At 38.9% G+C, this 27,550-nt stretch overlaps 1 protein-coding gene and 1 long non-coding RNA gene across 2 annotated transcripts; both read left to right on the top strand.

Moving 5' to 3' along the window:
- Positions 1 to 791: 791 nt before the first annotated feature.
- On the top strand, positions 792 to 27,418 carry itpkcb (inositol-trisphosphate 3-kinase Cb). Its single transcript, XM_017465763.3, has 8 exons — positions 792 to 2,096; positions 16,078 to 16,177; positions 18,502 to 18,715; positions 19,130 to 19,334; positions 21,312 to 21,413; positions 21,600 to 21,671; positions 24,352 to 26,999; positions 27,050 to 27,418. The coding sequence occupies exons 1-7, from the start codon at positions 903 to 905 to the stop codon at positions 24,571 to 24,573; spliced, it is 2,109 nt and encodes a 702-aa protein (XP_017321252.1). The 5' UTR covers positions 792 to 902; the 3' UTR covers positions 24,574 to 26,999; positions 27,050 to 27,418.
- LOC108264335 (uncharacterized) lies at positions 2,114 to 5,106 on the top strand. Its single transcript, XR_001812383.3, has 2 exons — positions 2,114 to 2,520; positions 2,968 to 5,106. It is a non-coding gene; the product is annotated as an uncharacterized LOC108264335 (long non-coding RNA).
- Positions 27,419 to 27,550: the final 132 nt, after the last annotated feature.

Genomic DNA, 27,550 nt, shown 5'->3' with positions numbered 1-27,550 from the left:
ATGTTACCTGATGTCAGTGAATGCTAAACCCATGATACAAATGTCTTTACACCTGAATGAGTGGCAACTTTTCAGTGGACATTTTGTTAGCGTTAGTTCTTGTTGCTTTGCATTCTACAACATACAATTTACCACACAAGGGGGAGACAAAACTCCAGACTAAATGAGAATTTCAGCAACTGGCTACTGGGATCATCCCACTTTTTGGGTATAGCATTCACAAACTATCAGGGAGACTGATGACGTTTTATTAGGCCTACTCTGATCAAAGGTCTTGTGTTTATTAGTTAAGTCCAGCTGTGAAGGATGTGTGGATATTTCATATTTAACATGTCCACTCAGTACACATGTACAGACTTGGGTTATCGCCTTGTCCAACCATACAGAACACACTGATTTGCAAAAAAATGTAAGAAAGGAAAGTGGCAGTAAATAAACAGTTATAGGATGTACAAATCATTATTACATGGTAGCCCCTGACAAATAAATAATAATAATAATAATAATAATAATAATAATAATAATAATAATAATAATAATAATAATAAACAGGTAAATACAAATAACTACGCCTTAAGATTGCGTCATTCAGGAAATTAAATAAATAAATAAATAAAATATAAATAAGTGCTCAAGTATCTGCGTCATAAATCCTGTAAGAAATCCCACTCAGAAAGAAAGAAAGAAAGGAAGTGGGGGGGGGGGGGGGGGGGGGGGGCTGGAAGAAGGAAAGTGGGCGTGGCGATGACAATGGTTGCGATACAAATGTATCTCTACTTCCTATATATGTGCACTATTCTGATCAAGAAGAAGTAGCAGGTATAGTCACCCTACTTAGTGCACTATGTATCCAATAGGAAGCCATTTTGTATTCGGACAAACTTAAAGGCATTGGCTGAGTGATGTGTACGGCAGGCAGGATGGGTCAATCTCTGTGCGCGTTGTCATACTCGACAGCGCCTTCAGTCAAAGCGAACGGAAACGCAGCCCGAGCGACGAGGAGAACGTTACGAGTTTGCGGATTTGCTTGTTTGGAAAGCAGGAGCCACCGGTTCGACAAGAATCCGATGAAAAACAAGCAGCTCCCAAACCTTGAGTCGTACCGGCGGCACGCGTTTGAAGGAGAAGGAGATGTGTTCGGGGCGCGCGGAGAGATAGGCGGACAGAGGAAGTCGTTCGACGGTGGAAGTAGAAGAGACTCGGAAACGGACCGGACCGCTGCACTCGCCACCACCACCACCACCGCTCGCCTTGACGCGCGCGCTTCCGTGCAACCCGTCGCTGACTTTGAAGGAGTTCCGAAGGAGGAAACAATTGTAGCCATCGATGCGGACTGCAGCAGGGTCGGTGTGCTCGAGCGGGCTGATTCACAATGCAGAGCACGAGCAGATGCGGAGAAGGAGGAGAAGAACCATGAGTGGAGCAGCTCACCGCGGAGCATGGAGGAACCCCGAGAAAGAGACCTCGATCTGAACGCGATTGGTTTCGATGGCGCAACAGCATTAAGGCTGTTCACACCGATCCACTCTGGGTCCTTTACGGAGAAAAATCAGACGGCTCCACAGCCACAGATTCACTCTTGCACCAAGTCGTACGTTTCGAACCGGCTAGTCGTTCCTTCCCATGTGACCAGAACTCCACCGAGTGTCGAACCCTCATCACCGCGTCCTGACTTTACGCACAGAACCAAGGACCAAGACAGCACGCCCATCTTTCCTGAAGAGGAATGCGTCCATGGCCAGGGTTTAATGGAGTTCCACAGTTTCCCCGGGATCATTCCGAGACTTATTGTGACCCACGATCCGAGTCCCAGCCAAGCCGAGGACGTGGAGGTCGCTGAGTTCCCGCTGAGTTTCGGCGCGTTATCTCTGGACCTGCAGCCCGGCCACGAGTCTCCGTACTCGGACAGCGGCTGCGGAGGCTCCCCTATCCCCCGCGTTTCCCTCCGTAAACTCTCCAGCTCGTCCTCAGCGGGACTTTCATCCGCGTCCTCCTTCGAGGAGTCAGAGGATGACATAACCGGGAGCGACGTCGAGCCCGGCGGCCTGTCCCCGAGCACGCACGTCCAGTTCGGCAGTCCGGAACAGCTGTCCCGGGTGAGTGTGCACAATAACCTCCTAATAATGCACAACCGGTGCAAAATGAATAGAAATACCACATGTGCTGAATCTTCTATATGTTCTTTATAGTTGCAATACACTCTCAGATTTACGGGGGAAGGGTGCTAAACTGTACTCCCCTTGTTGCTGAGGTGCCACCCTTATCTTCTCTACACGTTCCTTGATATCAATTTTGAGTGTCTTCATTAATCTCACATGTTCCTCATGAGTGTTTCTTTCTGTTTCCATAAGACACAAGGAAGGATTAAGTGACCTCATTTTACATGATCCCTGTGTGTATTTGGGCAGCAATGTGGTGTGTTGCCACCTCGCAGCTCCAGGAGCTTGATCCTGAGCTCCATGGTTTGTTTTCATTTCCTCCCCGTTCGCTGGTTTCCCCACACCTCCTAAAAACATGCTGGTAGGTGGATCAGGGACGCTGAATTCCCCTAGGTGTGAGTGCGTTTGTGGATTAGATAGACTGAAGTCCCTTCAAGGGTGTGTGTGTGTGGTGTGTATTTTTTATTTATATATCTATATCTATATATATCTATATATATCTATCTATCTATCTATAATATATATATATATATATATATATATATATATATATATATATATATATATATATATATATATATATATATATTAATTATATAATATAATATATATATTAATTATATAATATAATATAATATAATATAATATAATTTATTTTCCTGGGATAGGCTCTGAATCCATCCCAGCCCTAACTAGGATCAAGTCATTAGTGAAGATGAAGCTGTTATTTAACAAACTTTACAATATACGGAAGTTAAACCGGAACGCTTTGTTTATATAACATGTGTCATCCTTCCATCATCTGTAGGTGAGACACATGGCACTCCCACTTGCTGTGCCTCCCAGACCTACACTCTTGCTCAACAGTGCACACACACACACACACACACACACACACACAAAAGGACTAATCTCTCATAGACTGTGACCGGCTGAGGAGTTGATTAGCCAATACAGGATCCCGAACAGCACACACAGTCTGATTCACAGCATAACAATCATTAGCATAATGACGCACAGCAGACTGTTATGTGGCCTAATGGGAGCGATGGAGTAGGATTCCTTGGCCTTGCACTTCCCACTTGTGTGCATACAGAAACTATGAGGCTTTGTTATGACTGTCTACGCTGTCAGGTCACACAGCTGCTTAGAAGGTTTGTCATTTTCCTAGAAATACCCTTCTGTAGTCAGTGTTTCCAGCCAAGCACTGCACTGTTCAAGGCAAGGCCTTTTCGAGAATTGAATCTGTTTATAAACAGTATGACCTTTTTAGCCCAATGCCACGGTCAGGATCTGTTTAATACTCCAAATATCTGTATCTGTACTCGGATTTGAACCGGAAACCGCTTCCGAATTCCTGCAGTTCCTCAACCTCAGCTACATCACCCGAGTTCATTATTGGTCTCAACCAGACATCCTGTGGACCTTTCTGGAAAACGTTCTGTCTAATCTGATGGAGTAAGCTAAATTATCTTAATTTTTTGGGGGGGGTTCGTGACTCCCAGCAGAGATGTGCTACTCCGTGCACTGCAAGTGCTCCACGTGGACTGTAATGGAGCAGCGAGTATATAAATAAAAGCTTATTTCTTTTGAATATCGGGGCTGAAATATCGTAGAAGTATGGTTTCATTTTGGAGCTCGGTAAGGCGGTGTTTTAAGTCTGAGTGTGGGGAAAAAACAATAACGTGCCTCCAGTTTTTTTTTAATCTGTATACAATTGTATAAATGTGAGTCATTTTTTTTCATATTCAGTTCCATCCCTAATACACTGCGAGCTGCAGTGCACGCACTCTTTCTCACTTGAAATGGAAATAGAACGCTACATTCAGCCCCAATTACGAGTGACTCATGGCCTAAACGCCAGACCGTTGACTCTTGGAACGTTTAAGTTCTGGGCCGAGTGACAAATGTTAGGGAGGGAGTTGGGGGGGCAGCTGACTCTGGAGAAACACGACATTTTCAGGCAGGATTTCAGAAGGCATGATAAAGAAGAAACTCTTTGGGAATTACAGGCTGCCTTTATGACTAGGCAGTTCTGCTGGTTTGGGGTCAAAGGTCAGGGATTAGTCTCTCCCAAACCGAGATAGCATGCAGGGCCGAGCGTGGGTGTGCAGTGTTTACAGTAGGAGAAGTGTAATCGTTCTCTAGCTCTCCTGGCTATCTCTTCATTATGAGCACACTGCGTTTTCACTGCTTTATTCCATGGCACATAAACGCTAAATCTGAACATTTAATGCTGTTCCTCTAGATTGGAATGACTTTGACTTGCTCTGATTTGATTGACAGGTGATTGTCGATAAACATGGTGCATTTCCTGAGGCCATAAATGGTGGAATTCAAGATTTACGATGTCATAAAATAAAATGAGCACAGCACTGTAGTTCAGAGTGATGTGTCCGAAACTATCCTGATACGATTCCTTTATTTATTTACCCAATAATGCAGAAATCGCTCATTGTGGTATTTCCTAATGATACCAGAAGGCCTGTATGAGGATATGAAACTGTGTGTGTGAGTGTGTGTGTTCCAGGTTATTACCTGCGGTTATGTGAATCGGTAGCTGAATTTTTGTTTCTGTAATCAAATTTCCCTTAAACGCTGAAAGCAGAAGAATGTGCAAATTGAACCACTGTTCTGCGAAAACACGAATATTATGTAACGTGTTTAGAGAGAAGAGAGCCTTAGCCATTGTTGGAGTGTGTACATAGAGAAGGGAGCGCAAAACAAACACTGTAATGGAGAGATGTAGCGCTGTAGTGTCACTCCAGCTTTAGCAGCTGCAGTTTAGTAAAGCAGAAGGTACACAGCTGGAATTAAATAGGCTCTGGGTGTGTGTATGTGGATTCGTTTTTGTTTTGGTTTGAAATGGAAAGGGGGGGGGGTGTGATGTATAGGCAAAAGAGATGTTCGAAACCGACTTCAATAAAGCTTTAATTTTGTACCTGTCCTTTGTTTTGTTTTTTTTGTTTTTTGTTTTTGTTTTTTAAATTATTATTTCAAATTTTGCAAAAAAAAAACAAACAAAAAAACAAGTCAAAGTTTAATTTTCTTTAAATAATTTTACAGGGGGAATTTTTTTTATTTCTTTTCATTTGAATTAACTTGGTTTTAGTGCTTGCCAGAACAGGAATTAAACAAAAATGCAGATTCCTTGTTTTGCCATTTTTAAATAATAATAATAATAATAATAATAATAATAATAATAAATTAAATATACGAATAAACGAAACATATACAGACTGCTCTGACTGTAAAAAAATAAATAAATGAATAAATTAAGTAAATAAAGTGCAACGTAATGTTGAACTGTGGGGGGGGTTCACATTCCTGTTCCTGCATGAGCTCATCGTTTTGTTCAGAGCGAAAACCAGCAGCGATCTCGATCATCAGATGTCGAGAACAATAACAAAACGTGTCACGTTTGCAAGGCAGTCCGTCATCGATGTAGCAATAAAACGAGCAAACTGGAATCACCAGTCTTCATTACTAAATCACTTTTCCCTCAGAGGTTGTCTGACGGCCCGTAACCAGATCCACGGCTTCTGCCGTTTCCTGGAACTTTTCATTAGGATCCTATGACTATATGCAGCAGGTATGTAATAGATCTCGAACCACACTCGAGTGTGTGTTAACTAGGCTAAAAAAACGTGATATTGTGCAGATGCTTCAGTCACCGATTTTTATTATAATTTATTTATTTATTTATTTGAAAGAATACACACTGCCACATTTGTATTTGGAAGTAATTTTATTTTATTGCAAAGCTTTTGTTTGCATTTGAACGGTCAGATTAACTTAACTGATACTACAGCACTGTTGAATTATCGATCCTGATTGGTCCAACATATTAATGATGGTAATATGTTCGAGCTTCTATACTAACAAGTTCCAGAAGGGATTTTATGGTAAAAGCATTACATAAACATAAACATTTTGTTCCATAAAACTTCACCAGATCATCAATTTCACATGAAGATATATATATTGTGTACCTTTTGGAAGGAGTCTCCAGTGTCAGTGTTTTTGTAACAGTCCGAGCTAAAGCGGGTCTTTTTCAGTTTAATATGACGAGCGTGATTTGCTTTCTTTATTTTTTGTCTCATTAACTTGAAGAGAATATAAGAGAGGGGTAGGTGAGGAAACCTGTATTATAACAGCAGTGAACAGGACAACAGGAATTGGTTTGCTTTGGGGATGCTGTATGACATTTAAATGGAAGTATAAACTAGGGCTGGGCGATTATATCGATTATAATATAAATATCATGATAAATGATTACGCAATACACTTTTCTGAGATATCGTTGGTATGGTGATGTGTGTTTTGTTTGTTTTGTTTTTTTGTTTTTTTAAAAAAAAAGTTTTAATAATTACCAATTAAATGGTACCGAACGGATTCTGTCGATTTGACGTATTATTTTTTAAAAATCTTTGTAGGCATTAAAGAAAAGTATCAGCAAACTCGGTTAGCTAAATGATATATCGTGATGTGCATCATGTATCGTAGAAATGTCAAGTCTCGTGATGTGCTATTTTTGTCGTCATTGCCCAGCCCTAGTATAAATGGACTAAAAAGTACAATATGTCATTGTTTTATTAATAAGAAAAAAAGTCCTTGGCAAATTGCTATAGTACACGAGGAGTAAAAGACAACAAGGTGTGCTGTTCTAAGAAAAGAATCGACCTTTGGGTGGGAACGGGAACCCTGGCATTATGGGATTATTTTTCTAGAACAGTAACACCCCACTGTGTTTTTATTCCCTACAAAAAATGCATTCAGATATAATTCAACGTACATGTCTGCCTCAGTGTGATTGGCCATGCCAGCCCTGGGCTCTTATCACTTATACGAGTATTTGATAATATCACCCAGAACTAATGTGAGTATTGAAGCTGTTGCGAAGCAATAAAAATAGTAACACATTCTAGAAATATAATATTATAGAAGTCTTTTTGTGTGTGTGCTTTTGCTGTACAACCTCGATGATGCTGTCTGAACTGTGGAGTAGTTACAGTGGTTCATCCATTGGCAGAATTTTGCCGAGACAACACTTTGTGTGTTTGGTTTTTGGTCCCCCCCCCCCCCCCCCCTTTGTGGTATAGCTGCAGCACAAGGAGGTAGCACGTGGTGCGAGTACAGGAAGGCATCTTTTGAAAAACACATACACTTACTCTCTTGCACACACAGGCTAGGAAGACCCAGATAATTGTTTGCATTGTGTCTCTTAAGGCAATCATAATGAGAGAATTACTCTCAGGCCTGTTTAGTGATTTTCGTGAAGTCTCCGTATTGACAGCGTGAGACGTAAACCGACCTGACCAGTCTTTCTTATATCAGCTACTGACACCTGCAGACTCACTTGCACACGCCGATGGCATCGCAGCCCTTTTAGTCAAAGAGCGTGTCATGGAAAACTGAATTGTGGGCGGTTCCTTTTGTCACTCGCCTTCTCTGAAGCCATATATGGTACGACTTCTTCTTTTTTTTTTTTTTTTTTTTCCTCTCTCTCTCTCTCTCTCTCCCTTCACGCTTTCTCTTTTATTTTCTCTTTTAATTGTTCTGAGTGTGTCTCTAAAATTCCCCATGCCCTACCCCATATTTTTAATTTCTGTCTCCTCGCATTTTCCACTCCTGAACTTGTTTTGGTAGAAAAGAGTATGCAGAAGGAGGGGAAAGTTCTGCTCATGTTACATGTATTTCTGCTTTCTGCACGCCCCCCCTCCTTCTGGCGCATGCTCATACGCACGCACACACACACACACGAGTATGTGATGCATGAGAATGTGAGTGTGTGATGTGGTTTCAGATATTATCAAGCTCTTAGGCACTGTAATTTAGCTAGGCCTAACCCTCTCCTTCATTCCTCCAACAGTTACAGTAGAGGAAATCTTAGAAAAACATGTGGAATAGGATTCTCTCTCTCTCTCTCTCGCGCGCGCGCGCTCTCGGAAGATGAATGCAGTAGTTGGCAGGTTTGCCTCCTGTACATGAACTGTACATGCTTTAGGAATCTGAAAGACAAAAAGAACATTTGGGTGTGGGGAAAATGGGGGTGGAGAGTGGGAGGAGTGGAAAAAGGGTAGAGCAAGTACACAGACAAGGATTTGGCAGTGGGTGGGGACGAATCTGACCTCAGCACGACTAAAGAAACCTCAGCAAATAAAATATTATTCCATCTGTTCAGCAAACTAGAGCTCAGTCTTTTAGTTACAGTGCTGGGTGAATACGAGTTCAGTCAGGCCGAGAGTGTGTGTGCGGGCATTTCGTTATACCATGGTGGAGAACAAATATCCCCACAGGGATCGGAAAAGAGCCAAAATTAGGCCTGTCACAATAACTACTTTTGTTCGACGACATATTGTCTCAGAAATAAGTGCGATAAACAATGTTATTGTCATTTTAAGACCATTTTATGCCACTGATATAATATCATAATAATGCAAATACACTCTTTCAGAACGCAATGAACCATTAATTCTTAAGAATATTCAGACATTGTAATACAATATAGTGAGTTCTTTATGCTTTAGTTCTTCACTGTATGTGTTTTTAGTGTGTTCCGGAAAGAGCGTATTCACAACGTGACGTATCGTTCTACCTAGCGCCTTACTTACTGTAAGTTCACTTGTGCGTTCGTGTCATTTTGTCTGATCACAAATGTCTGATTAATCTAATCTGTGTACAGGAAGCATCTAGGTGAGTTAATTAACCCTCTAGTAAAGCGCTTCAGTTTACCGCTGTTCATTCACTGTTCAGATTCAGCTCACACAGCTTAAGCACCTCATTCCCAGACATTACTGACTACGACTGGGTTATTATCTAGGGAAAAAAAAAAACCTTGTCCGTGCATTGTTAATATCCCGCGTCGAACAGTATGTTTTAATTAAAATCCGTGCTAGTGCTTGATGCACATCTTAAATTCGATTGCAGTTTTCGTGTTGGAATGTGCATTTTTGTATTAAATTCGACGAATATTCGAAGTCGGGATTTGAATTTGACGGCTCTAGAGCAGACGAGACGACAGAAGCAATGCGGACAGCTGAAATGTTGGTGACATTCGTTCTTGTGTAGACAAACGCGTACGTAAACACAACGGCCGATCTCGAGGACAGCAAAAATTAATGATGTCATGTCCATGTATCGTATGATAAGGTGATAACGTAGTAATCATGGCAGGCCTATCCAGTTTATTTTTATTTTTTATCAGATATGGCTTGCCATCAAAAGAAGGTCTTGCTTTACAGTAGTAGCTTGTACGCAGTGAAGGTGAAATATTTGGTCTATTTGTTTTAAAGAGTATGGAAGTTGTACCAGGTCATGGTTATATGACACCCACTTCTCAGAGGAGGTTTACCAACATGGGGCTGCTCACTGCTGGAATATTTCAAAACCTCAGACAGCATGAGACCTCGATTCCGTCTGTATAATCAGTTGTGGCTTCGTCATCATTCAGTATGTTTACATGGACAACAATAATCCGATATCAACCCGATTACGACGATACTCTAAGAAACTAGCATGTGAACAGCGATTATTGATGACCTTAGTCTGAGTAAAGTCATACTCGAAGTAAACGCAAATGGAATTCAGACGTGTGGAGTATTCCTGTTTTAGTCGCGTTATTGACGTGCGTTACAGACCTGTACACACCTTAATCACACTATTAACGTCATGGAGTTTTCACCGCATTTTGCGACAGGACACGATCACACACGGCAGCGCTCAAACGTTTAACGGCAAACAAGAGAGCACAACTGTGTCTGAAACCACGTACTTACCTACTATATAGTAGGTGAGAGACATGCATTTCGGCTACTATATTACAGGTAAATATGCGGTTTGGGATGCAGCCCAAGCAGTCGTCTATTTGCACGTACAGCATGACAAATAATTAACTGCACTTGAAGCGTTCGTAAAATTTAAAATGAAACACCCAAAATTGTATACGGTCCCATAACGAAGATCATCTGTATATCGATACGTGAAATTATATAGGGAATGTCGGACGGTGTAACGTGGGGACGTAATGACGTGTGCCGTTAATCGATCTATGTTCCAGAGCTGCAACAACTAATCGATAAATTCGTTGTCAACGAATCTCATTATGGATTAGTTGGTCTGCGCGCAGCACGGGGCGTGTTTACTCATTACGTTACTTCTGTTCAGAAAACGCACCTCGGAGAGTAAATACTAAAGTTGTGTCCCAAATGAAGTACTATACACTTACACTATGCACTATGTACTACTGTCTATTGTGTGGATTTTAGAAAGGTAATATCATCTCAAATATAACACTAGCGGGTTTTTTTACTAACCGGAAGCATAAGCCACGACGGCGCGTGACGTCATACGCACGCTAGCATTAGCAAACACCCAGAGTCACCGATAATAACTTTCTTCACTTTACTTTCTGTCAGCGTTACCTTTTATTCCCAACATGAAGGAGGTGAAATCATCACATGACTGAGGAAGAAAGTGTGTAACTTCCAAGTCCTCTAAGCATGGGCGCATTTTATACATGGCGGAAATCAAACTGATGCACGAGGACAAACTTGTTTATGTCCAAAATGCTCCACTGTGTGTAAGGGGCAGGGGAAACTTGTGCAAGCTGCTCAAAAGGTTTAGTTTAATTTAAGTTTATTGTCATTTATATGCTATACTTGCACTTGGAGTGATGTGTTAGGAACGAGGCCACGTTGCTGATCACGCGCAGTGTAGGCGCAGTGATAGAGTGTAGCACGAGTAAGATCTGTAATGTCTAATTAAAACACTATGATCAAAAGTTAACAAGTAAAATAATATTCCTAAATGCAGTGAGTAACAGAAACCACAAGGTGCAGTGAAAGGGAGTTTTTATTATTAATGCAGGACTGTAGTTTAATTGGGTGCTTTTTGTGCATCCATAAATATAGTGCATAAATACTATAAAGTAAATTTTATATATATAATTTATTTTATAATATTTATGCATTATTTTTAGCACCCAATTAAACTAGTCCTACATTAATAATATATATTCTGGTGTGTGTGTGGGGGGGGGGGGGGGGGTATTTTCTGTTTTGGACATACAGTTGCGTAAAGTTTTAGTCTGAAGTTTATATTTGTAACACTCAGTTTGTGGATTTTATTTTAAATGAACCAAAAAAATGGTACTGAAAGTTTATGAAAATAATCGTTAGTTGTAGCCCTACTATGTTTTATAGCATGTAAAACAGGAACATGAAAGGAGTATTCTAAAAGCAACTCATATGAACACTATTACTAACTAATGAACACTAATTACTGCTGTCCATGTAAACGTAGTCACCAACAGTAAGTCTGAGTCTCTTAGCAAGCTCACTATGATCCTGACAGGTGTGTTTTGGTGTGTCTCATACACTGATCACTGTTCAAGTCAGTCAAGAAGTCCTTCTTCAGACTTCCTGGTTCAAGAGGAAATGAATCAATATACAGAATCAAATCATGACTTGGAGACTATTTTATGGGGACTTTAAGGTTATGGTTAGGTTTAGGTATAGCATTAATATACAGTGTGACATGCTGTTCTTTTAATAAATAAAATGATTGTAATCATTGGCAAATATCACAATACACTTTCCTGATGCATCATGGATATCTTTTTATCACATTTTATGTTTTTTTTTTTTCTTTCTTTTCTTTAAACAACAAATGTCTGATTGTAAACAGCTTATTTAATGATACGTTAGTGCTGGAAATGTGAAATTGTAAAATGTTCATTTTCATAATGTTCCGATTTTGTTTTTCTCCTTTTCACTGTTGAAATAATTTTGTTAAATAAAAGTACAATTGAAATCCCAACAATGCCAGTCAACATCAAGTATCGTGATGTGATACGATGTCAAAAAATATATTTAAAAAATCATGCATCATCATTTTGTTCCACTCCTCTAGATTGAGCAAGCTTGGTCAGGAAAATCACATAATAAAGGGATTAAAAGATTTGTGTCTTTCAGTAAAGTTCAATACGGCATTAAATGCAACAGGAACTGGAATAGAGTGGGCCAGATGGATTTTCTGTGAAAAGCATGCCAGGTTTAGTGCTGTAAGTTTGTGTACACTTTATCTATGGGGCCACATGAGTTCATTCAGGATCCAAGCTCTCTGACAGATATCTTCCTGTTTTTTGTTTTTTTGTTGTTGTTGGTTTTTTGTTTTTTTGGAATGGTTGTTATTCATAACAGCGTTGACGTCTGGAGTGGAATCTTGCGTTGGCGCCACATCCAGTAAAACGGCCGTCAACGTAATGACAAGACTCGTCATTCAGTTATGATAAGAGCTGGTGATTAAGATGGAATGTATGTATGAATTCATGTGTTTGTGGATAAGTAGCTGTTGGTGGGTGATATATCAGGAAGGTGCATTTTTGCCACAGCGCTGTTGAATTCTCCATCCTGATTGGTCAGAATGTGTTGGTTGACTTTCTGTAACAGCATCTCTGACAGTAGTACAAATCACAGATTTTTATTAATCCATTCATCCGTCTACGTTGTTTCTATAGTAACAGCTGACTCACAGGGATATGCATGGTAGATGCTCCGTAATCTAAGATTCTGTTATTTTACAACTGTATAATTGCTGATATGGTGGTGTTGTATGTAAGGAGACATTTAATTCACTCTTTTGGAGTGAAGGAGTCTCTTGTGTCACATACTACAGTCTGAGATAAAGTTGTAAGTTTAAGTTTTCCACCACGGCGGAGTCTTCAGGAGAGAGGAAATGGCGCTTTGTGGTTTCTGTGTAACATGACAGGCTTTGTGTGTGTGTGTGTGTGTGTGTGTGTGTGTGTGTGTGTGTGTGGTTGTGTATTTTTTTTTTTTTTTTTTTTTTTTTTTTTCCCTCAATACGTTATTGACTTCAAGAGAGAGAGAACTTGAGGATGGTGAGGGACCGCTTTAGCCACTATAATGCAAGTGATGAGAGGAACTTGTTTCACAGAGGTTCCTCAACATTAAGCACAGCTACTGTATAAATGGACAGAACATCTGACGTTGTTCTTTTATACAGTGCTGTGAAAAAAGTATTTCCCGCCTGATTTCTTCTGTGTGTGCGTATCTTGCACTAAATTGTTTTAAAAATTAAAATAAAACCTAATAATATGAAACAAAGGCAACCTGTATAAACACAATATACAGTTTTAAAATGGTAGTTATTTCTTGAAGCAAAAACGTTATCCAATACCAACTGGGCCTGTGTGGAAAATTATGGGGTTCAGCTGGACTAGACACTACCAGGCCTGATTTACTGCAAACCCTGCAAATTCCAGAAATGATGAGGAAGAAGGTGATTGAAGTACATCAGTCTGGGAAGGGTTACAAAGCTCTTTCAAAGGCTCTGGGACTCCAAAGAACCACAGCGAGAGCCATTGTCTCCAAATGGGAAAACTCAGTACAGTGATGAACCTTTCCAGAAGTGGCCGACCTTCCAACATTCCTCCGACAGCACAGCAACGACTCATCCAGGAAGTCACAAAACAGCAAAGGACAACATCAAAGGAGCTACAGGCCTCTCTTGCATCAATAAAGGTCAGATTATCAGATTATAAGTTTAAGGGACAATTAGTTTTTCACATTGGTGATGGGTGTTGGACAATTTATTTATTTATTTATTTATTTATTTATTTTCAATAAAAAAAATACAACTGTATTGTGTGTTTATTCAGGTTGCCTTTGTTTTATGTTGTATTTCGTTTGAAGATATCAAACTATTTAGCACGAGACACAAAAACAGAAGAAATCAGGTATGGGGCAAATACTTTTTCACAGCACTGTAAATGAAAAGTTGTAATTGTTCAAATTGCTGGGGATTTAAAGGCTTCAAGACGTGCTGTTGTTGGAATATCACTTCAAGGTTACAGTAAATCTGCTTTGTCGGGTCTCTCCTCTCCTGTCACTGATTTCATTTTCCTATAGCAGCACACTTCCATGTTTTATTCCTTATTTAGGAATGAACTGATTACTGTACGTGTGTTTTGTCGTGTAAATCAGGAGGAACAACTGACTAGCGATTAGATTAGTATGATGGGTCAAACACAGGAGGTTAAATAAGGGAGAAAGAGAATATACAAGAGCAAGCGCTCAGACACAAAGTCTGATCTTGGCTTTTGTTTTTTTAATCATGAAATCCACTATGATGATGACTTTAATCTCATCCTCATTTACTGGACTTAAGGAGGTGTGTACATTACCCTGTACTTCAAACATCTCTTAATCATACAGTCACTATTACTAAAATAGTTTGTTATTAAATAATTGTGTGTGTGCGCGTGCTATGTAAGAGAAGTTGTATAGGAGCATGTGACGTGTGAAAAGGGAAAATCAAACCAGTGTGTGTGGAAAATTTAAGAAGTGTGTAGGTGTGTCCACAAGCACATCATTGTTTTATGTAAGATTTACATGTTCTTGTGTAGGGGTGTGTGTGTGTGTGTGTGTGTGTGTGTGTGTGTGTGTGTGTGTGTGTGTGTGTGTGTGTGGTTTTATCATGCCCACATACAGTAGGTGAGAGAGGCTCTGCAAGTGTGCAGAGTGTGTAGGAGGAGTGTGTTGCTATGCATTTGATCTATTGTTCTTAATAGTATAATCATTTGTGTATATTTATATGCTTGGATTGTGTATACATAAGAGTCGGGGTGTTTGGTTAAGTCAATGCAACGCATCAGTGAATTTCTATGAACAAGTCGTTCAGTGCGTTTGCTTTCACAGGTGTTCCTTCATTTTCTGTGACAAAAAAGGTGAAATACTGTGCGTTAGGATATTAATAGTGAAGAAAAGGTTTACTTTTTCCTTTTCTGAATGTGAGCTAAATATTCTTTATGATTATTATTATTGTTAATATTATTATTATTATTATTATTATTATTATTATTAATAATAATAATAATAATAATAATAATAATAATAATAATAATAATAATAATAATAATATACCCTCATGCCTTTATAACAGATTTTGAATCCTTGCTGTTGTAATATTCGACCATAATCTTCCTAAATTCTGTACTTAGGCATTTATATAGCTTTATCTGCTGATTTGAACTTGAGCATATGTAAGCATATGGGTGTGTCGAATACAGAGTGGGTTTTAAAAATCTTTCCGAAACGCTGCAGCTCTTCCCATGTTTAAAAGTAGTTTTGGTGGCTCAGTCGTTGTGCGTTTTTATGACGCAATGTGCTCAAAGGACAGTGAATTTCGTCATAAAATTGCAGAAGGTCTGTAATTTCATTACACTTGTAATTGTACCCAACCCCAGTGGTATTTGTGTTGAAATTCAAGTGGATGTCAGATGAATTTGTTCAGAGGTTTTTAAAAATGGAGCTGTGCTACTTCCAACTTAAACGGGGACACTGCGTTCTTTTCCGTCATTCGGCTTTTATATACACGCACACACAGACGCAAGCAATGGTCGGTATTTCCCCACACGCAGTCCTGGCCTGAAGTGATCATTTGCCTGTAATCGATACCTCAGTGTCCTGAAACGTGTCACACCGCACCCTTTTGTCGTCATGTCGCAGATAAAGCCCCTCCCCCGCCCCCTCCTGTGTGCGAGTACAGCCCCTTTTGTTCCCAGCCCTGGGAAAACGACTTGCGGGGGCTGTACTGTGTACAGAAACCCACATTGGCTGGTCAATGTTTGATCAGACACACAGTGGTGATGTGTATAACAGTAAGAGCTCAGTTTACTGTGCAAGTGCGCATGTAGAACAGCATCCTTTCACTCGGATAAATACAGACCTGTGCCGTGTTCCTTCACCACAACAGCCACTTCCTGCAGGACCGAACAAGCCACACACGGAGCAAAGTATTCCGTCATAACAGTGTATTTAGTTTTTTTTTTTTGTATTTATGTTTATATTTATTTATGTCTTTTTTGTTTTGTTTTGTTATGTTTTGTTTTTTTTAGCCAAGATCGTGGAGGAAGTTAAAAAGCATGGTGCATATCACACCCTTCGTGGTGTCCTATAAGAAGCACTACCCGTGGGTGCAGTTAGCCGGCCACGCAGGTACGACCTCACTACCATGTCCTCTCTCTAACTCTCATTCTGTCTTATTTTTCCTCAACCATCTCCTGGATCTTCTACACTTCTCCTTCCCGATAAGCCGTAAGCATTGTTACGTCGTATCACCATACCACATACGTAAGAACTTCAGTTAATATACAAACATATCTTCTCCCTGGTTAAATTAAATGACCCTTTTTTTAATTAGCTGATTATTTTTAGATACTGCAAGGAGTAATTAACAGGAAAGGAAAATCATGACTTTAAAGGAAATAAGAAGAAGAAGGAGAAGAAGAAGAAACCTCTTAATAATAAGTTGTATTTATATAGCCCATTTCATAAAAATCATAGAAGTTGTAAAATACTATTGAAAAATTGTACAAAAAAACAATTCTAAAATGAATAATGACGTAACCATAAAATAAATAAGTAATGAAGACAAAATGGTAATAATGAATTAAGTAAAGCAGAGAATTGTATCTAAATAAAACAAATGTTTTTAAAAAAATCAATATTTTATACAAATGAAGAAAGGTGGATATAGATTGAGATAGATATAGATGGATAGATATTTTCTATTCCATTTATAGCATTAAAAAAAAATGGTACTCCAGTCCTGAGTAATACTTTGAGTTTCCTCAGAAAATAAGATTTCCTAAGAATAATTGTAAACCTTTCGTTTCCGTAGGGTTGGATATAATCATGAGATGTGCTGTGACATAAACAAAATGGGCAGCTGGCTTCAACAACACACACCTTCAGCAAAATGACAATACAGAAGCAACTAAAAAGAAAAATTAAGCTGAAACTCAAACACTGCTATTTTCAAGACAAATGTGTAGGAAATGGAATTTAAATCAAGCAAGATACCATCTAGTAATTTAGATCATTGAACTGTAGTTGAAACCGTTTGAGAACAGGGTGGGACAGATACCAGTAGCACTTTGTTTTTACAGTGCAGGAGGTAACTAGTATACACTGGGCAAGAATGTGGTTTCTGGTAAGTGTTTTCTGGTACATACCAAATAGCACTTTATTGGGTATAGTAACTAGTACATAGTACTTGGTGATATTACCCAGAAAATTCAATTGAATAATTACTGTTTACTTACCATGTACAGAATATGCTTTATTTGATCATCTAATTTCCACTGTATTGCAAAGGAGTTACTGTGAAACTTTTACCCGTTGATATTATCTGGTTATTTTTGAGTAGATTCAGGATCTCTATTGTCATATGTACTTGGTACAATGAAATTCATCTCAAAACAGCAGAGTAAAAGGGCATAAGAAACAATATAATATAAGACAAGACAAAACGCAATCGAATCATAGACAATACACAATAAGAACAAAGTATAAGAATAAAAAAAGAATGTAATACAAGTAGTGATGAATTGACAAGTAATGGATGTTTAATGTTTAATTACTATGTACAAAATACACTTTCTTTGACAGTCCTATTTCATTGTATTGCAAAGGAGTTACTTTGTATGCTTGGTAGTAACTGAGTTACTACTATAGAAAGTACTACTCCTTAATAGTCTTCTCATAAGTTATTATCTATTGAATTTCCGATAAAGTGCTGTTATGTACAATTTGCCTATTATATACTATTTACTTACCACAAATTTGCCTAGAACATACCTGCTGCTTACCAGATTTGTAAGTTTACTAGTTACTTACTGTACTGGAAAATAAGGTGCAACCAAACAATCCCAAAAATATATTAAGTGTAGTAATTAAGTAGAATGGAACCAGCTCTCATTCTGACACTTCTTAAATTAGTTATATATAATATAACTCCATTATTTATACAGTGTGTGTTTGTGTGTGTGTATATGTATGTATGTATGTATGTATGTATGTATGTATGTATATAATATTAATAATTAATTATATGTAATGTACAAAACTTTTTTTTTTTTTTTTTTTTTTTTTAAACCAATATGATTATGTTGATGATTAGTATGTGCACAAGAGGAAGAACTTCCTCAGTTGCCTTAGGTAAGACCGCTACATCTGTGGAAAATAAACTGATGAAAACATTAGTCGTAGCTTTCATCTGATGTGGCACTGCTAAACATATGGGTATATTTGGTACATACCAAACATAGCCATTTGATGTGACATTGGTAAACATATGTGGATTTTTCTGGAATCCTTGCAAAGGTGCAGGCGGATATGGGATTTAAAAAATGGAGCCCATGCAGAGTCTTATCCAGGGAAACTCCACTGCGTTAGATACTTGCTGCAAGTCAGTCCACTTCTCACCCAGTGTCATTATTAAGCATGATTATGTGTTTGTGTGTGTGCGTGCCCTGTAGGTAATTTCCAGGCAGGGGAATATGGTAGGCTGTTGAAGAAGTACTGCGCATGTGAGCAGCAGTGCCTGCAGAAGCTGATGGTCGATTCTCTCAGGCCATACGTTCCTGGATACTACGGTGTCGTGAGGCAAGACGATCAGGACTACAACCTGATGGACGACCTGCTGTCTGACTTCAACTCTCCATCCATCATGGACTGCAAAATGGGCAGCAGGTGAGAGGAAAGACGATCGAAGTGTGCTAGTCCAAAGTTTGGAATTTCTGTTTTATTACAGCACTACAAGAAAGGGAATTCAGTAAGTGAGGGAGAAAACACAATGGGCTGAGGTTATAGGAATTTAATCAATGACCAGGGTGGTGTGATGCAGCCTGGTACACAATGAAGTTACTGTTGAATTTACCACTTTGAACTATTGAAATTTTCCAACATTACATTTAATGTTGTGGAACGTCCCTGAGACAAGTTAGTTCCTGTTGTCATATACATTATAACAGATCTAAACCGTTTTCCCTTCGTCACCACATCAACAGCAGCTAGTCAATAAACAATTCCGTCAAAATGCCTTATAAGTCCGTCAGTGTCATCAATACATAATCTGTTCTTTTCCTCTCTTCACCTCATACCTAGAACATATCTGGAGGAGGAACTGGTGAAAGCTCGTGAACGGCCCAAGTTAAGGAAGGACATGTACGAGAAGATGGTGGCGGTGGACCCGGACGCGCCGAGCGCAGAGGAGAAGGCTCAGCAGGCCATTCTTAAACCACGCTACATGCAGTGGCGAGAAACTCTCAGCTCCACAGCCACGTTCGGCTTCCGTATCGAGGGCATCAGGGTGGGGTGACACTCTAAACACACAAACACAAACGCACACAAAGACAGCTTGAGTGGACCTTTCGAAAAGCCAGTGGCTAGAGTTTAGGATTATACCTGTCTCTTCAGGTTATGTTTTGTTTTTTTTTTTTGTTTTTTTTAATGTTTTTTTTGGGGGGGGTTTTGTGTGTATGTTTGGGTTGGGAAAGTGTCGCTCAGTTTTTCCATGTTTTCGTTGGACCATTTTCATCTGCTTTCACCTATAAATTAGAAGTGAAAGTCTTTCATCAAAGCATATCTGGATTAACAGTTTTATGGTTTTTCTTTGGTAGTGGTGCCTGAAGGTTTCTTTCCTCTGAACTGTTAAAGTAAAAATATCGACTTCATTTGATTGAGGATTGTTTTGTTTAAAATTACGTTCATTGTTGTTGAACATTCACAAAACAAGTTGGTTCCTGTTATCACTTACATTGCATTGCATCACCTGGCAAGAGTCTTTCCATTACCAACCTCTTTAATTTTTTTTTCCCTCTCTCATTCTCTCTCTCGCTCTCTTGCTCGAACTTGACAAGACACCAAATGTAACTTTTATAGCGCTCTGTCTTGGTGGAAGTTGCAGCGTTACCTCTGACTCTTATAATGCGCTAAATATACCTCCTTGTTTACGTTTACATTTGCTTTTATCCAAAGCGACTTACAAATGTGGACATACAAGTAAAGCGATATATCAAGCAGAGAACAATACAACTAGTGCTACTCCTTAAGATTTTTTTTTTTTAATTGAGTGCTAGAGGAGAAAAGTGCACAGAGTAGAGGTGTAAGAGCTAGAAAGTGCAGATTTTTATTTTTTCTCCTCACTGAAAACTTGACCATATTATCAATTACACATTATTTTTATATTATTTTTTTATGTTGAGCGTCCGTATGTATCAAAACTAGTGCATTAATATAAACTTGCGATTTGCCTTGCAGTCAGAACTACTGTCAGAGCTGCTGCAGCAAATGAATCTACATCTTCTGACCAATCAGAATTGAGAATTCAGCACTTAATTACTAAATGCATTACTGTTAACCAGTGGTTCTCAACCCGGGTGGTATGGAGGGATCGGACGTGGGCCCCAAGTTGTTTTCAAAAAAAAATTAACACAGACAGGGCATCATTTGTGTACTCGGTATATTTTATTGCTTTACAAATAGAATGTTCATAAATGGAAAAACCCCGCGTTCCCTAAACCTCTGCATTTTCTTTTTGCTTGGGAGAGGCGGAGCTTAGCCCGCCTTTTATCTAGCGGTCAGTGAAGACCAGTGTTGCCAACTTGGCGACTTTTCAGACCCCTTTCGCGACCTTTTAAAAACATTTTTATTTAATGCGCCTAACCACAAATCTAGCGACTTTTTGGACAAATCAACTTTCCAAATGTCTCCAGTCCTGTCCTGCAAGCGCGAGGTCTTGCTTTCCCTCTGCACTCACACCTCTCTCTGCGTCACTGTGTGTGTGTGTGTGTGTGTGTGTGTGTGTGTGTGTGTGTATATATAGATATAGAGAGAGAGATATGGATATATAGAGAGAGATATAGATATAGATGGATGGATGGATTATACCTGGCCTCCTCCAATATATATGGGGGGGGGGTATTTACAAAAGGTTGAGAACCTCTGCTGTAAACTATTAAAGCCAAAAATATCGCCTTGCTTTGTTTAAGATCTGTTTTTGAAGTCAAAGCAGGAACTAAAAAAGGTGACAAAAATAGTGCAAGTGTAGTAGGCAAATTATTGCCCTTGCTCTGGATAGCTATAAATGCATCTGTGCGGTCATCTGTATATGGAAAGCAGCTGATGGTACATTTTGCAAATGCCCATTATGTGCTTTTGGCAGTTGGTCCTGTTTTGTGGTTCCTAATGATCTAATGATCTAATTTTCCAGCACAGACAACAATGCATGTAAAACTGTCTGTCTAACCTAGTTTCACTCACTCTCTCGCTCTCTCGCTTTTTTCAGAAAGCAGATGGCACGTGCAACACCAACTTTAAAAGGACTAAGCACAGAGAGCAGGTTATAAAAGCCTTGGAGGACTTTGTGGATGGAAACACACAGATCCTGGTACGTCTGCTTCAGTCAATATGACCGAATATGATTGGGACAGTTGAGGAGAGGATGTCTGAGATTAATCCTATTCAAGTCAATGATTTTTGTCGAGTGTATTCATTTGATTGTCCATACCACTGTTTAAATCTGAGAAGTGAGAACTCTTATTCAGCTGATGTTTTTTCTGTTCTGCCATGGCAGAGGAGTTATTTACTGAGGCTGGAGGAACTGCGAGGGGTGCTGGAGACATCCGAGTTCTTCCGTTCACATGAGGTGAGTCATGGTGATACGCCGCCACTCCCCCCAACCCCCTTCCCAAACACACAAGTCTTACTATACTAATGAGGAACTCCATTTGACATGCACTAAATGGCCAAAAGTATGTGGACACCTGACCGTTACACCTATACAAGCATGTTGGACATTCCAAATCCATGGGCATTAAGTATTATTAATATATCGTTCGGTGCAGGCCATTGGAGTTCCTCTGCACCAGACTCATCAAACGATATCTTCACGGACCTCTCTTATTGCACAGGGGCGCAGTCATGCTGGAATAGGAAAAGCCTTTCCCCAAACTGCTGTATACAGTTGTCTAAAATGTCTTTGTGTGCTGTAGCATTGATATTACCCTTCATTAGAACTAAGCCCCAGACCATTATTCCTCCTCAACCAAACTTTACTGTTGGCACTCTGCATTACAGTAGGAAGCGTTCTCCTGGCATCCCACAACCCAGATTCATCCATCAGACTGCTCTATAATAAAGAGTGATTCATCACGCCAGAGAACACAGTTCCACTGCTCCAGAGTCCAGTGGCGGTGTTGCTTTACACCATTCCAGCTCACGCTTGGCATTGTGCATAGTGATCTTATGCTTGTGTGTAGCTGCTCGGCCTTGGAAACCCATTTCATGATGCGCAGTTCTTGAGCTGATGTCACTCCCAGAGATAGTTTGGAACTCTGTAGTGAGTGATGCAACACAGGATAGGCCTTTTTTTACATACCACATGCTGCAGAGTCCTGTGCGTGGTCTCCTGCTTCATGGCTGAGCCGCTGTCGCTCCTAGATGCTTCCATTTCACAAAAATAGCACTTACAGTGGACTGGGGCAGATCTAGCTGGGTAAACATTTCACAAGCTTTAGTATGACTGTTCTGTTTAAAGTCACTGACCTCGTCACTACAGACCATTCTACTGCCAATGTTTTTCTATGGAGAGTACATGGCTGTGTGTTTGAGTTTCTGTACCTGTTAGCAGTGAGTGTTACTGAAATACCTGTAGTCCATAATTAGGAGGGGTGTCCACATACTTTTGGCCATATAGTGTAATTATTAATGTAGCTAATGTAGTGTTATGCTAAATCTAAATCCAACCTTAACCTCAGTAACCAAATGGAAACATTTAGCCTCTTTTAGTGTGTTGTGGGGCTTTTTATTTATTTATTTATTTATTGATTGATTGCAGTTTTTAATAATGAAAATAGACATTTGGCTGGTCCCCATGGAGACGCTAAACTGTCAGATATATTTTATCTTTGGTACATTTGGTTTAAAAATAAATAAATAAATGAAAAGGTAAAAAAAAGCACAAAAAAGAAAAAACATGCCCACACACACACCTACACACACACACAGTTTTACGGATCAGATAACTTCTCTGTTTTACGTTCTTATTAGTAACTTTTCCATCCATCTGTTTCTTATGCAAATTTAGGATTGTTGCATAAAACCTGAAATAAAATAAATATAAAAATGAAATAAATATTGGAAAAATATTTGTGTTCCCAAAAAGTGGAAACATTTAAAAAGATAATGTAATGGCACATAATGGAAATAATAAATTATATATATATATATATATATATATATATATATATATATATATATATATATATATATATATATATATATATATATATATATATATAACAGTAGGTTGGTGAGTGTATGTTCCAGTCATTGACCTTTTGAATAGTGTTTTTTTTTTTTTTTTTTTTTTTTTTTTTTCCCTGCAGTGTTTGTATATAGTTCTGAAAACTACTTTCCTGAATGAAAATGATTATCTTTTGCATGTGCATCAGTCAGCGGTAAAGTTGGAGAGAAAACCTGGTTTTCCCCCAAAAGTAAACAGGGAGAAAAGAACAATTTTAAGGATTGTATTTTGTCGTTGCATGAGTGATCTCGTCACAGTATCTTGATTAGAAACTGATTTGATTAGGCTCGTGTCTGTTTCGACAGGTTGTCTATTGGAACAAAGTATTTGTATCTAAAACCAAGTGAATAAAGTGTGACATTCAGCATGTGTTTAGAGGAAATCACACTGGGAAGATGGCATGGACGAGATTAAAAAGTAAATACAAATAAAAGAATAACGTTTCCATATCCATCCATCCATTTTCTGTAGCGCTTATCCTACAGGGTCACGGGGAACCTGGAGCCTATCCCGGGGGCATGGGGTACAAGGCGGGGTACACCCTGGACAGGGTGCCAGTCCATCGCAGGGCACAATCACACACACATTCATACACTACAGACACTTCAGACATGCCAATCAGCCTACCATGCATGTCTTTGAACTGGGGCATGAAACCGGAGTCATTTCCGCATCATTTTAGTGAAATATTTTTATTTTCTTAAAGTTAAGGTGCCAAAGTATGTAAATATCGTAAATATCGTTTGTTCTCTCTCTCTCTTTTTTTTTTTTTTTTTTTTTTTTTTTTTTTTTTTTTTTTTGTCTTTCCGATGGGTTTCCCCACACCGCTACACATTTACCATACAATTGAAAAGTTTGCCTTAACTCGGGACAAATACATGCATACAACACATCTTGTTCGATTTCAAATGTAACAAAGCAGATGATAAGGTAATATTAATAGTGAACAAACCAATACTGTATATTGACTATAAATGATTGATTTTATCAGCTAATGAGAGATGGTTGTTTATTTCTGCAGGTGGTAGGCAGCTCTTTACTCTTTGTCCACGACACTTCAGGTCTGGCGCGAGTATGGATGATCGATTTCGGAAAGACGGTGCCTCTTCCTCCGCACCAGAGCCTGGACCATCGCACTCCATGGAGCGAGGGCAACCGTGAAGACGGATACCTGTGGGGCCTGGACAACCTAATCGAGATCCTGAGCTCCATGATTCCGGACAAATCATATCTCGAGCCATGAGGGGTATGCTGACTGTACAGTGGAACAGGGACAGAGGACGCATAAGGACCAGATTAGCTGTCGCTAATGGCTTCGTGCTTTAGAGAAAGATAGACGAAACGAGCACACGAAAAGAAGGAGAAGTGCCGGATATCGGAGAGCCTTAGCGAAGCGATGATCGGTCACGCAGCAGAATGCACGCACCATGTATGCAAAGTCCATACACAGATATGTCTCTGTTTTTTTTTTTGTTGTTTTTTTTTTTAAGCAGGTTTGTACATTTATAGGGCAAAGAACTTGACATTTTGAGACTTTTCAATCTTTTTTTTTTTACGTAATGAAAATACAGATAACACTAGAACACTGGAAACATATCCATCTGTGCATCCTCTATTAATATTTTTATAGTAGTGTAAATAGACTAATTTAATTTTATTCTCAAGAACACTTTTTTTTTTTTTTTTTCCCTCTGTACTTCATGTTTTACTGCTTCTTCTTTAGCAGTGATGTAAATGATGCCAGCTTTTGTATTCATCCTTCAATCAGGTTTAAATTTTAAAAGTTGTTCAATTCTGAATCCTTAATGGTTTTTAATACAGGAGGTCAACGTGTGAGGTGATGGCATGCAGCATGGTTTGAAAGATTTAACTCATTCGTGTGACGCGTCACGCAAGAAGCTTTTGGCTTGAAGGTTTTAATGAGTGGATTTAAGGGCTGATTGCTGAAAGCCATATTAGGCATTCCTTAAAACATTCCCATGTTGAACGTTTCCCTTAAAGGCACGAATAAATCGTGGGTTTGAAGTATTTCGGAGTTTTCATAACGCTCTGAAAGCCGTAGAATTCAGTCAGGCAGCTGGTTTTCTGGGCCTTTTCAAATCTCATAGGACTGAGATGGAGGAATGTTTGGACAGTGCATTTTGATAGATATTTTCCCCACTTCAAAGTATTCCAAAAACTGGATCTATACCAAATAAATCATTTTCGAGCCAGAGAACAAGGTCTAATGTGTCCTGTTAAGCAATATCAGAACACGTGTTAAGTAACCAGAGCCGAGAACACGGAGTAGTCACTTCCTGAGGCACTGCATGTTATATTTTATGTAAACACTGATTGATTGTAGTATTTTGTGTTCAATATATATGCTGTAGTTCTCCCACTGGTCTGTTTTTGTTTTGTTTTTTAACCATCATCTGATGTTAACTGGAATGTTCAATTGAATACTTTGACCTTCTGATTGATTTTTATTTTTATTTTTTTCCAACTAAAAAGGTACGATCTGAAATGAAATCTGAGCCAGCAAGGAATTTTTGGGGAAATATTCCAAACATCTCACATAATCATCGTGAGAAGCGTCGTGTCGAGCAGATCGTGTTGCACATCACGATCCAGGGGAAAATGTTTTTCGAAAGAACATGTTGCTCAAGCTGTGTGCTTATACATAATCACCAACGCTCATAATGTGCCAGATCTCCACTCATCTCGGTGTTGTCTAAACTTGTCGACTGGAAATGTCAATCCTTTTGAACTCTGTGGAAAGAAAACATGATTTTTATTTGAAACTGGAACATGTTGATTTTCTGGCAATGATTTCTACATGGTGGCTTGGGATAGCGCTGATAAAGTTCACAGTTAAAGCTGTTTGCCACTTATGATGCAAACTGTAATAGCAGTAGAAACACCGATAAATCCTCCTTCCCGTAAACAATCACGCCCACTTTGATGAATTACCTTTTAAGTTGGGGGTGGGGGGACGATCAAAGCTGAGCCGCTCTGTTTCAGTTCTGATTGAGCCTATTTCAGGGTCGGAAAAATGTCATCAGAAAACTAAAATGCAAAAACTAGCGAAACTTATTGCATAACAATAGTATCACATAATTTGTACAGGATTGTTACAGGTCTAGAAACGCTTTAAAATCAGCAAACTGCACATTTTTAAGGCATGTCAAGGTCTTACACTGAAGGCTTATCTGATATACTCAATAGGCACTCACTCAATATGGTGCTTTCATTGTTAAATTTATTAAAGGGATTTTTTGCGGTGATTTACTTTTTTTTTTTTTTTTGTATAATTATTCAGTCAGCTGAATTTTTAGTGTTTTCCTCTTTGAATGTATTCTGAAGCTTGCTATAGCTCTCGTCACAAATGATCAGTTTCTTTCCTCAAGCAGTGGAATGGATCCTCTAACATAAATCGATTACATTTGCACTTTTTTGTTTTTTTTGGCTAAAATAGGCCATAGTTTTTTTGTTTTGTTTCAGAATTGATTTCTCCTTTTACTCCAAAGCAGTTTATTCACCTTGTGATGCCGGTAATTTCATGTCTCGTTGGCGTTACATCTGAAACTTAATAAGGAAGGAGATTGTAAGGTTTGAAAATTCACCTGTGTGGGGAGATTTTTATATATATATATATATATATATATATATAGATCAGCAGCACTGGAGGTTGATCTATATATATATATATATATATATATAGATCAGCAGCACTGGAGGTTGATCGCACTCTCGAGTGAGTTAGTAGGTCTGGTTTGCTGTTTTGAGGACGAGATGACAGCAGTTCCCACAAACAATTTTTTTATGGCTTTTCAAAAATGTCATAAAGGTGCCACTTTATCTGAACGTTTGATCGTGTACTAAAAAGCCGCAGTCACACCAAAGCCGTTCTGCGCGACGTGCCTATGTTTGTCAGCCAATATTCCATGACAGTGTTGGACATGCAAGTGCAAGTGCAAGTACAAACTAGCGTTTTTCCATAGATATGATCGTGTTAATGAACTCCATTCTTTTCTTTTCTCAAATGTTTGCATTTCCTTTATCTTTAATGTCAATACAATAAACTGGAAGTTTGACTGTTACAAGAACTTGCTCATCATTGAAGCAGAATGTTTAGTGCAGTAAGCATTTTTCATTTTCTTCTCATCTTTCAGTTATAGGGTTCAATAGGTAAGCATTTGGAGAGCTGAGTTTATTTATTTTTTTATTTTTTTTACAAT

This window comes from Ictalurus punctatus, chromosome 4 (assembly GCF_001660625.3).
Source record: "Ictalurus punctatus breed USDA103 chromosome 4, Coco_2.0, whole genome shotgun sequence".
NCBI lineage: Eukaryota > Metazoa > Chordata > Actinopteri > Siluriformes > Ictaluridae > Ictalurus > Ictalurus punctatus.
Note: the sequence above shows the minus strand (reverse complement) of the source record. Positions and strands in the feature narration are given on the sequence as shown.